Below are 11,165 nucleotides of genomic sequence, written 5' to 3' on the forward strand. Positions count from 1 at the left end.
TGGCTTCCCTGGTCATCCTGGAGGGTATAACTTGGCACAGTAGCGCGTGTTGCTGAGGTGTATGGACCAGTCTCAGCCATGTGCAGTGTGCTTACCCTGTGTGAGCTTCAGCAGGGTGGGTACCCTCATGGCTCCTGGAGACTCCTCTGCCCTGGGACACAGAACCAGCCAGTGACCTAGCTTCCTTGAGTTCCCACTGGTGTTATAACTAGCACGCCTCATCTGCTCGCGGAATAGCATTAGAGGACACTTCTAGAACGTTGCATGTGAAAACATCCAGAACACAGCTCTGTGTTCTCCAGACAAGAATGCAGAACTTGCACATCCTACAGTGCGGGCAAGGCCAGGAGCCTCAGAGTGCCAGCTCCTTATGTCTCTTGCTTTCATGGAACAAAGGGACCTTGGGTCTGTTCTCTGTGGGCCCCAGGACGACTGGATGCTGGCCGAGGCGTCTCCTGTGTGCTCATCCCCTGTGTCCCCTTGTCCCTCTCACTCCTCTCCAGTCAGAGCCAGGCTGGTGCGGCATCTCCCAAGGCAGCGATCAGCTTGTATGCATAACTGCTATGCTTGAATCTAAACTCACTCTTTCTCTCTCTCTTTCTCTCTTTCCTTTCCTTATACTCTGCTGGCTGAAGGCTGTTAAAAATATGGTGGGAATGGTAAGTACAACTTTAATTAGCAGCTGCTGTCAGGTGAGCACCTGCCCACCCACCCCAGGACCCCGCAGCTCCGAGCTCGCTGGCCCTGTGCACGAATGCTGGCACGGAGCTCTGGGATGGGGCCCGTCCCCTCCTCTGCTCTGGCTACCCCTTTCCTGTTCCACTCTGTCCTGATTTGACCTCGCAAGTTCTACCAGAGCAGCAGAGGCAGAACCACTGACAAACACAGGCAGAACACCCCTACCCCAGAAGCAGGGTTCACACGAACTGTCCCATGAGCCTTGTGGTTACAAAATGTAGAGTTCAAATCTTCCCCATCTAGTGCAAGACCCTAAAGACGGCCTACCTTTAGGCACGTAAGCAAACCGGAGGCAGCCAGTCCCAGTTGCCCTCCCTGACTCCTACAGCCTCTCCTGCACTTTAGGGAAGGCAGAGGCTGAGGCAGAGCTGGGGCCCCTGGAGGCTCTTCCACCTTTGCTCCACACAGCGCCTTACCATACTGTCCATGGCCAGCACAGAGGGCAGTGGGTGTGACCAGGGGGCTACAGTAGGTGTGACCAAGGGAGGGCTGCTGTAGGTGTGATGGGGGGGGAGAGGAGGGCTGCGGTAGGCCTGACGGGGGGGCTGCAGTAGGTGTGACCAGGGGAGTACTGTGGTAGGTGTGACCAGGGGAGGGCTGCAGTAGATGTGATGGGAGAGGGCTGCAGGTGTCATGAGAGGACAACAATATGTGACAGGTGACATGAGGCTTGGGTGGGGTGCTCAAAAGGCTGCAAGCATATGCTCACCTGTCTGTCTGTCCCTCTCCTCAGCTCCATCAGGTGCTGGTTCAGCTGCAGGCCTGCGAGAAGGAACAGGACTTTGCCTCGGCTCCCATTCCAGTCTCCCTCAGTGTCCAGCTATGGCGGCTCCCGGGGTGCCACGAGTTCCTGGCAGCTCTCGGTAGGACCAGCTCTCCTCACTCTTGTTTCCCCCTCCTGTCTTCTGTTGGGTCAAACCCAGTGTTGTAGACATTATCAACCAAAGACGCTGATGCTGCAGCCCCTTCCCTCCATTACTGTGTCCCCTCTAGTCTGTCCTGACCTCACTAACACAGACACAAACGTTACCATGTGTCCAGGGGGCTGTTGGCTGGAGGAAGGGACAATGGCCAGGCCAGACCTCAGCGACTAGTAGTCAGGACAGAAGGACCAAGAGCAGCAGGACCTAGCACAAGGCAGGGCCTCCAGGCCAGGTACGGAGCCCTCATGCAAGCCCCCTTTCCTTCCCCACCCCACAGTCTCCAGAAGGCTCAGTGGTGTCTCAAGTAGGGAGCCTGACTGGTCTCCTCTGGGGACAGTCGCTGGCCACAGCGCCCGAGAGAGTACTTGCTGGCTGCCTCTGTGGTACTCCTGGCCTCAAGGGATGCCCCACTTCACGTGGCTGCTAGGAGGTATCTGAAGTCATTTAACTGCAGCATTGACACCTCATTAGCCAGCTTCTCGCTCAGGAAAGCCAGTGCCCTCTGCACTATTCTGAAGCCCACTAAAACCCTAGGAGGGGGAGCTGGCCCCTCAGTCCCAAAAGATGGCCTTCCTTTTAGCAGAAGTACATCTCAGACCCCAAGGACAAGAGAGATGGAGGGCATACAGGCAGACCTTGTCTTCAAGTCGAAAAAGGCCTCCTTCCTGGGTGCCAGCCCAAGTCCTGCCCCAGTGCTGAGCAGAGTATAGCAGCTACATTTGCCCTGGAGAGCCCGAGCAGCCCCGGTCTGTGACTAGGTGTATTAGTCAGGGTTCTCTAGAGTCACAGAACTTACGGATAGTCTCTATATAGTAAAGGAATTTATTGATGACTTACAGTCTACAGTCCAGTTCCCAACAATGGTTCAGTAGTAGCTGTGAATGGAAGTCCAAGGATCTAGCAGTTGCTGAGTCCCACACGGCAAGAAGGCGAAAGAGCGAGAGCCAGACTCCCTTCTTCCAATGTCCTTATATGGTCCCCAGCAGAAGGTGTAGCCCAGATTAAAGGTGTGTGCCACCACACCTTTAATCCCAGATGATCTTGGACTCAGAGATCTCCCTGCCTTAATCTTCTGGATTCAATCACCACTGTGTCTCAAGATCTCCATACCAAGATCCAGATCAGAAACTTCTATCTCCCAGTCTCCAGATTAGGTTCACTGGTGAGCCTTCCAATTCTGGATTATAGTTCATTTCAAATATAGTCAAGTTGACAACCAGGAATAGCCACTACACTAGGTGTCCAGAAAGACTGCAGAAGAGGCAGGCAGCATCAGAGTCCACATCAGCAGGCCAGGCTGTGCCCAGCAGCTCTTCTGAAAAAGGCAGTCTGACCTCCTGATGGGTCCACCGGGAAACTGCACCTGGGTACTCGCTGGCACCCCTGCCACGTTGCCCATGGTGTGAGGACCATGCATCTTCCATGTTCCTCTAGGGTTTGACCTGTGTGAAGTGGGCCAAGAGGAAGTGATCCTGAAAACTGGTAAACAGGCTAGCCGGCGCACCACCCACTTCGCTCTCCAGTCCCTGCTGTCACTCTTCGGTAAGTTCCTCCCCTGTCCCTCTAGAGGAGAGTTGAGTGATGTGATATATCTGTGGTCGGTGTTAGAGTCTTCTAGGGGAGGGACCCACAGAGCACCTTGCTCTGGAGAGCTTCATCCTTGGGGTATACAGGCAGCAAACTCATTACTGCTTACTCCAGCATAAGGAACTAAGGCCTCAGGAACAGCAAAGTGGGGACAAGGCGGGGACAGTGGCACTAATGGGACATGGCGTGGTGTCGGGCTATGTCCGTCCCACTCAGGGTGAACACAGTGTAAGAGGGGGACCTGCTGTCGCCCCAGAGATAGTTGGCAGCTGGGTGGCAACCCTGGTCCGAGGGCAGCTGTGCTAAAGAATGTGCACTGTAACGGGAAGGCTCCAGGGGATGCTGGGCTTTCAGAGCAGGTGCCGATCGATCGATCGATCGATCAGGGCAGCACTGCACAGATGTCGGGAAAGCAGCGGCAGGAATGGGGTGGGGTGCTGTCCTGGGTTCAGTATGCACTAGACCATCTGTGAGATGCCTGCTGAGAGAGGAGGAGCAGGGTGCCTGGGAAGAGCCCAGCGTAGACAAGAGGAGGAGCTCTGTGCCCTGTCAGCAGGCACTGCGAGGTCAAAGGGCAGAAGCAGAGGATATGCATGCACTGAAGACAAGCCTTAAGTACAGGATGTGGGGGCCCTGAGCTCACTAGTGACTCTCAGAAGAACAGCAAGGCTTGAGTGGAAGGTGACAGGAGCCGAGAAGGGGCTGAGGCTGGGCAGGTCCTAGGTCTTTACTTCTCGTTCGTGAGGTTGGGGTTGATTCAAGTTGTACTCAGGCTGCAAGTCTTTGCTAGCTTCCAACATTAAGGGACGCTTCGTGAAGGAAGTGTTGGTCTGTAAAATCCTAACTGCTCTTTGGCCTGAACGTTCTGTGCCTAGATTCCACCGAGCTCCCCAAGCGCCTCAGCCTGGACAGTTCCTCCTCCCTGGAGTCCCTGGCATCAGCACAGTCTGTGTCCAACACCCTGCCCTTGGGCTACCAGCACCCTCCTTTCTCGCCCACGGGCGCAGACAGCATTGCCTCCGATGCCATCTCCGTGTACAGCCTCAGCTCGATCGCATCCTCCATGAGTTTTGTCTCCAAGCCCGAGGGGGGTTTGGAAGGCGGGGGTCCCCGAGGACGACAGGACTATGATAGGTCCAAGAGCACCCACCCGCAACGAGCCACCCTGCCACGGCGCCAGACGTCCCCACAGGCCAGACGTGGGGCCAGCAAGGAAGAAGAAGAATACGAGGGGTTCTCCATCATCAGCATGGAGCCTCTGGCAACCTACCAAGGTGAGGGGAAGACACGTTTCTCCCCAGACCCCAAGCAGCCCTGTGTCAAAGCACCAGGTGGCGTGAGACTTTCGGTCAGCTCCAAGGGAAGCGTCAGCACTCCCAACTCCCCCGTGAAGATGACCTTGATCCCCAGCCCAAACTCACCCTTCCAGAAAGTGGGAAAACTGGCAAGCTCAGACACAGGTGAGTCGGACCAGTCCAGCACGGAGACCGACAGCACTGTGAAGTCCCAGGAGGAGAGCACCCCAAAGCTGGACCCCCAGGAGCTGGCCCAGAGGATCCTAGAGGAGACCAAAAGCCACCTCCTGGCAGTAGAGCGCCTTCAGAGGAGTGGTGGCCCAGCCAGCCCTGACCGGGATGATAACATGGTAGCACCCAGCAGCACCACAGTCTTCAGGGCGTCAGAGACCAGCGCCTTCAGCAAGCCTATCCTCTCTCATCAGAGGAGCCAGCTGTCGCCACTCACAGTCAAACCACAGCCCCCAGCCAGGAGCTCATCTCTTCCCAAGGTGAGCAGCCCTGCCACGTCAGAGGTGTCAGGCAAAGATGGCCTGAGCCCTCCTGGCAGCAGCCACCCGTCACCTGGCCGCGACACCCCAGTCTCCCCAGCAGACCCACCACTCTTCAGACTCAAGTACCCCAGCTCTCCTTACAGTGCTCACATTTCCAAGTCCCCCCGGAACACTTCCCCTGCGTGCAGCGCGCCGTCTCCAGCACTCTCGTACTCTTCAGCCGGCTCTGCTCGATCCAGTCCAGCTGATGCCCCAGATGAGAAGGTGCAGGCCGTGCACAGCCTCAAGATGCTCTGGCAGAGCACACCCCAGCCCTCCAGGGGCCCCCGGAAAACATGTCGGGGTGCACCGGGAACCTTAACATCAAAAAGAGATGTCCTCAGCCTGCTGAACTTGTCCCCTCGGCACGGCAAGGAGGAGGGTGGGGCAGACAGACTGGAACTGAAGGAGCTGTCCCTGCAGCGACGCGACGAGGTGCCACCCAAAGTCCCCACCAACGGCCACTGGTGCACGGATACAGCAACACTGACCACAGCCGGTGGCCGCAGCACCACAGCTGCCCCACGCCCTCTGAGACTTCCCTTGGCCAACGGTTACAAGTTCCTGTCCCCAGGAAGGCTCTTCCCTTCCTCCAAATGTTAAAGCAGCTTCTTGCCCCCAACTCAGCGCACACTCCAGCCAGAGTCCCGGGGCCGCTCACACAGTGCGGTCACCCACCCACACAGCCACCGATACCATCCCTCCCTGGACAGGAGGGCTCCCTGGGCAAGGTCACTGCCACACCAAATGCCACTGTACTCACAGGTAGCCCCTGGGCCAGATTCACCCAAAGCAGGTCTCGCGTGGGCTATGGCAGCGCCTTCTCTGCCTCCTCGCCCCTGCTTGAGTTAGGCTCCTGCCACAGGGTTTGCTACTAAGTCTCTATGCATACCTTTCCTTCAGGAGCGCAGAGAAGCTCTCTTGGGCTTCCAGGTGCTGGTGGGAGATCTAACGCTCCAAGTCAAGTTCTGCACTGACGCATTACATTAGCCAAAAGGAGAACTATGCTTTTCAAAATGCCAATTTCTTGTGATTTAAATTGTAGCCATTTCTGGTGGATACCGAAGTCACAGCCACAATGCAATAACTCGCGTTGAAAGCTTGCATCCCCAGCTGCTCCCCGTGAGCGAGGCCAGGGTCCTTTCTGACCCCACTGTTGGCCAAACTTGAATTTTTCTTAAAAAAAAATAATAGAAATAAAAATTCTGTACTCTTGTCCAGGCATTTTAGAACTATGCAATTGTGGTTTAAAACACAACATTGTGCTTTTAAAACATAACTGACCTTTTTTCTACATGGACAAACACTTGGTTTTATTATCGATAGTACTTTGCATTTATAGCCATTATTTTTAAAAGCTGGAGAAATTTTAAATGTCAAATTTTGAATATTCATCCATAAGTAGAAATCAAGTTTTCCTGGGGGTATGGTTGAAATTATTCACTTTCCTTAAAGAAAAAGAGAGAAAGAGGAAAAAAAAAAGAAAAAGAAAAAGAAAAAAAACAGAAAACAAACAAAAATCCAGTCAGTCCCCTGGCTAGCAAGACCGGAACCCCTGCCGTGTTATCAGCTGCCTTGCTGTCTCTGTCTCTCCTCTTCCCCTGCAGAGCTCTCCTCTCTTGGTCACCAGGCCCCGCTGGCTGCCACTCACCAGGTCAGTCTTTGCACACACTGCACCACCCCCAGGCCAGGCGAGAATACGCCTCTTTCTTTCTTTCTTTCTTTCTTTCTTTCTTTCTTTCTTTCTTTCTTTCTTTCTTTCTTTCTTTCTTTCTTTCTTTCTTTCTTTCTTTCTTTNTTCTTTCTTTCTTTCTTTCTTTCTTTCTTTCTTTCTTTCTTTCTTTCTTTCTTTCTTCCTTCCTTCCTTCCTTCCTTCCTTCCTTCCTTCCTTCCTTCCCTCCCTGTGAGCACAGAGATCAAGGCCCCCCCTCCCTCCTCACTGTGAGAACAGTCATCACCATAGTCTAGGGGCTGCCTGGCATCACGTCCCCAGGGTACTCCTGACCTCGCAGGAGGCTCTGACTTGGGTTTGTTTCTGGTTGTGGGGTCTCTAGGCCACGCTAGCCTTTCAGACCAGCAGGAATCTTCCCGCCTCAGCCCGCACCAACACACCACACTAGGACCTCACTCACCAGCCGCCAACAGGGCCTTGGTGTGCTACTGTTTTGCAAACCGACTGTGTTGCTCGGTGAGCTTTGTTGTAGAGGATTCTGCATTTGACCCAACCACCTCAGTAACAACCACAGTAAGGGGGCTGCCATTCTAACCTGGCCCTGGCCCCAGGAGAGAGATAACTCCACAAAGCAGCACATACTATCTTAGGTTAGCAGGGAGCTAACTCGCCATGTAGCAGATGAAAAAAAAAAAAACCAAACCCAGCACTGTGCATCCATACCACTTGCCAAGAAGTCAGGTCCTCGGCAACGGAGAATCAACCTCAGCACAAACGCAGGTGGCTGGGCTCTGTCCCCCTCAGCCACCACCTCAGCCTCTCCCCTCCCCCGCCCCCAAGTGCCCAGGAGCCTGGCTCTCTGTGCTTTCGTCCAGGGCTCAGCCTGCCATCAGCAAATACCTCCACCCCTCAGACCACGCGTGGTTGTCAAGCCATGGAGGAGGACTCCCGGGCTGCCTGGGTACGCCGCTGTTTCTCTGACCAACACTCGAGAGCTCGTCCGTGCCCGGGTGGCTTTCTATTTGTCTCAGATGTAAGTTCCGGTGAAGGAAAACAGCTGGTAAAATTAACGGGACCGGTGTGCAGACCCAAGCCGTCGTTTAGGCCTGTCTGGGCAACGATGCCACAAACGCTACATAAAAGTCAAATGAAGTTTTCAGCTGCGTCGCAAAGAGGACACTTCAGATCCCAAGAGACTGTATGACCAGAGTTCTGTATGGGTCAGGGTTTGACGACCGTGACCCACAGCTAAGGCTGGTGAATGAGTTTGAAGTTCTGTTTGTTTGTCTCGGCGGTAAGTCAGTGACGGATTTTACCTTTTAAAATGGTTAATGAGTACAACAGAAATCCTGAATTTTTTTGCCTCTTGGTTCACAAAGCCTGAAGTCACCTGTTACCCAGCCTCTTAAAAGAAAGGTTGGTAACTCCTGGTACACACAACTGGAAAAAAAAAAAAAAAAAAAAAAAAAAAAAAAGGCCAGGAAGTATTCAAGGAAGCAGGGGAGACTGACTGACCCATTGGGCCCAAAACCTCGGCAAGGCCTCATGCTTGGTAGAGGTGGCTCCGACCTAGCTCTTGGCTCTTCAAGCCAACAGATCTGAGTCAAAGTTACAAACGCGGTCTGTTTCCCCTTTGCTGGTAGTAGAGAGACATCCCCTTAAGCTCAGGAAATTTAAAAAAAAAAAAAAAAAGTTTTTACTACATTTTTTTCTTAAATGCTCTACCCTGCCCTACCAGACAAAGCTATGCTCTAGACCAGCAGAAGCCTCCTCCGGGAGCCTGGCGGGACCACACAGCAAGGCAGTAGGCTGCCCCAGTTGTCACCAGCATTGACTCCTAACTGCAAACACACCCGAGAAAATCACCCACCGAAACTTAGACATTGTTTCTGCACCAGTGCGCAGGTCTCACCTTCCTCCCTTTAAAATAAAAAAAAAGAAAAAAAGAAAAAAAAAAGAAAAATCAGTCCACACTGATCGGTGGGTCACCGGTGAGGTGCTGCCCCTGCCGGCGCGGTGGTCCTCAGCACCTTGCAAGCGAACAAACCTCACACACTGCACTCGTGGCTTGTGAATGGCCTGTTTGTAGAGGATCCTAGAGATGTCCACGCTGGCACTCACCCGCCCACGCTCCCCCCTGTCCTGGGCACCTCCCTACTTGGCATTCACTCTCCTTATATGCATTGTTAGCCACCTTTGGCCTACATGGACTCTTTTTTGTAAATTACACAATTTCCAGACAGCATTAAACTTTTTATATTATGAAATTTTGCCATGTAAAAAGAACTTCATATTTTTATTGAGGCTGCGGGGCGCTTGGCCCTTCCTTTGTGATTCAGTGTCTATTAAAGCATGAGCCTGTCAGTTTTAAGTGCTGTCTCCAAGTCTCTTTCTATCCCTTTCCCACAATTCCAGAGCGCCCATGTTTACAAATGAGCACACACCCGAGTGTACCCGAGGAAGAGAGAAAGGGGCGCCTGCACCGGGTACTCCAGCCACACACAGGACCTTAGACGGTCAGCACTGTGGCTCTTGTAGACTCCCAGTGGAGAGCCAACGGTGTCTACTGTTGAATGGCTATGTGGGAGGGAAAACACATTAAACAGATTTTAGCCACCAGATTCCCCCACCCCCAGGCCTCCCAAGAAACTTTCAAGGAACCTTTTCAGGAAGAAAGCCTTCCTCTGTGTGGAGAGGCGCAAGGCTAGCGGGTGGGACAGCGAGGTAAGGAAGCATGGGCACTGTAAGGGGTGACGTCCCACTGGGTGACAGCGAAAATACTAAGCAGCAATGTATAAATGTTTGCAAGGCTCACTGCAGCACAGCCCCAGATGGCTCATAACTGAGGATGGAAAAACTCCAGCCCAAAGAAACAGACAGGGAAAACAGACGCTGCCGCCTCACGATGGGCGCAGCAGAAAGGCAAAAACCTAGACAACATAGCCTCAGAACTCATGAAGAGGGCGTGGGCAGACAATCCATTGCTGAGCCGTGTCCCATCATAAGGGGAGACTTCATCCCATAACCCTACATAGCCAAAACACCAGGGTATGTGGCAGGTTAGACAATCCAGCGAACAGGAAACCTGCCCTGAACAGTGAAGCCATGCTCCTCACGTACATGTGGAGGGTGTTCATGAACACAGCACACATACAGACCACGTGCTCACTCCCAGACAGTAGAGACAGCACCGGTCCCCACCACACGGTCACAGTGTGCCACGCTACTCACTCATCACAGATCCCCTGACACAGAAGTAATCAACACAAAAATACGGGCTGGGGTCGAGTTGTGACAGAGCGCTGTCCTAGAAAGCATGAGGCTCTGGGTCCCACCCCCAGCACCACCAGGAGAAAGTACACACCACGCACCACAATGCCCATGTACACCTCCAGCCATCCTGAGCTTGCTTCTGTTTGTGGTAGGAGTGTCTTAAGCATACAGTGTCTTTCAAGTATACAGGCCTCTGGAAGCTGACACAGTGGACAACAATAAAACAAAAACATTGAAGACAGCGACTATCTCTTGAACTCAATTCCGAGTCTATACCTACACATCCTCCTGTAAGCCTTACTCGGGGGTAACTGCCAATGACCCACTGGCCCGAGAACCTGCTAAGGCACTTGCTGAGCTGTGTAGTCAGGGAGTAGAGATAGCATAGGGTGCATCTGGACACATGTTCCCAAAACTTAATTCATGATTGGTTGAACCCATATATGAGGAACCCACTGGTAGGGTACAGAAAACCAGCTATGAGTAAAGCCATAAGAATAAAACTGGGCTGGCCATAGTGGTGCATGCCCCAGCACTTGGAAGGCAAAGGCAGGCAGATCTCCGAGTTCGAGGCCAGCCTGGTCAAAAAAAGGAGTTCTGGGACATAACAGAAAAAAAACAAAACAACAACAAAAAAAACCCCTGTCTTTAAAAACATAATTCCACAAAATAAGTGGAATATGGGGGCTTAAATTTTTTTCTTATACTGGGGCTGGAGAGTGGCTCAGTGGTTAAGAGCACTCATTGCTCTCCTGAAGGTCCTGAGTTCAATTCCCAGCACCTGCATGGCAGCTCACAACTATCTGATGCTATCTTCGGGTGTGCAGATGTACACCCACATACATAAAGTACATACATACATGAATCATTTTGAAAAATTCTATATGTAGTTGCAAGAATCCCCAGCCCCGGAGGAGGCTGCAACTCTAAGCTGCGAGAGCCACGGGTCAACTCTGGGCAGAAGGAAACTGGGGAACCAGATTAGACACTCAAGAGGGCACAAAGAAGGAAACTGGGGAACCAGAGGAGATGCTCAGACAGGAGGGCAGAAGGAAGGAAACTGGGGAAACCAGAGGAGACGCTCAGACAGGAGGGCACAAGGAAGGAAACTGGGGAAACCAGAGGAGACGCTCAGACAGGAGGG

At 52.9% G+C, this 11,165-nt stretch overlaps 1 protein-coding gene across 3 annotated transcripts in view; it reads left to right on the top strand.

Annotated features, from left to right (window-relative positions):
• Positions 1-6,771, top strand: part of Ttc28 (tetratricopeptide repeat domain 28) — a 422,057-nt gene extending 415,286 nt beyond the window's left edge. For 2 of the 3 annotated variants that reach the window (XM_029533517.1, XM_029533519.1), the window contains 4 exons: positions 636-659; positions 1,472-1,601; positions 3,096-3,203; positions 4,124-6,251. In XM_029533517.1, the coding sequence (XP_029389377.1) occupies positions 636-659; positions 1,472-1,601; positions 3,096-3,203; positions 4,124-5,679 (1,818 nt within the window). In that variant the 3' untranslated portion in view covers positions 5,680-6,251. Of the gene's footprint in view, positions 1-635; positions 660-1,471; positions 1,602-3,095; positions 3,204-4,123 lie in introns of all 3 variants that reach the window. The other variant, XM_029533518.1, reaches the window with a different exon arrangement.
• Positions 6,772-11,165: the final 4,394 nt, after the last annotated feature.

The sequence above is a fragment of the Mus pahari genome, chromosome 23, assembly GCF_900095145.1.
Source record: "Mus pahari chromosome 23, PAHARI_EIJ_v1.1, whole genome shotgun sequence".
Lineage (NCBI taxonomy): Eukaryota > Metazoa > Chordata > Mammalia > Rodentia > Muridae > Mus > Mus pahari.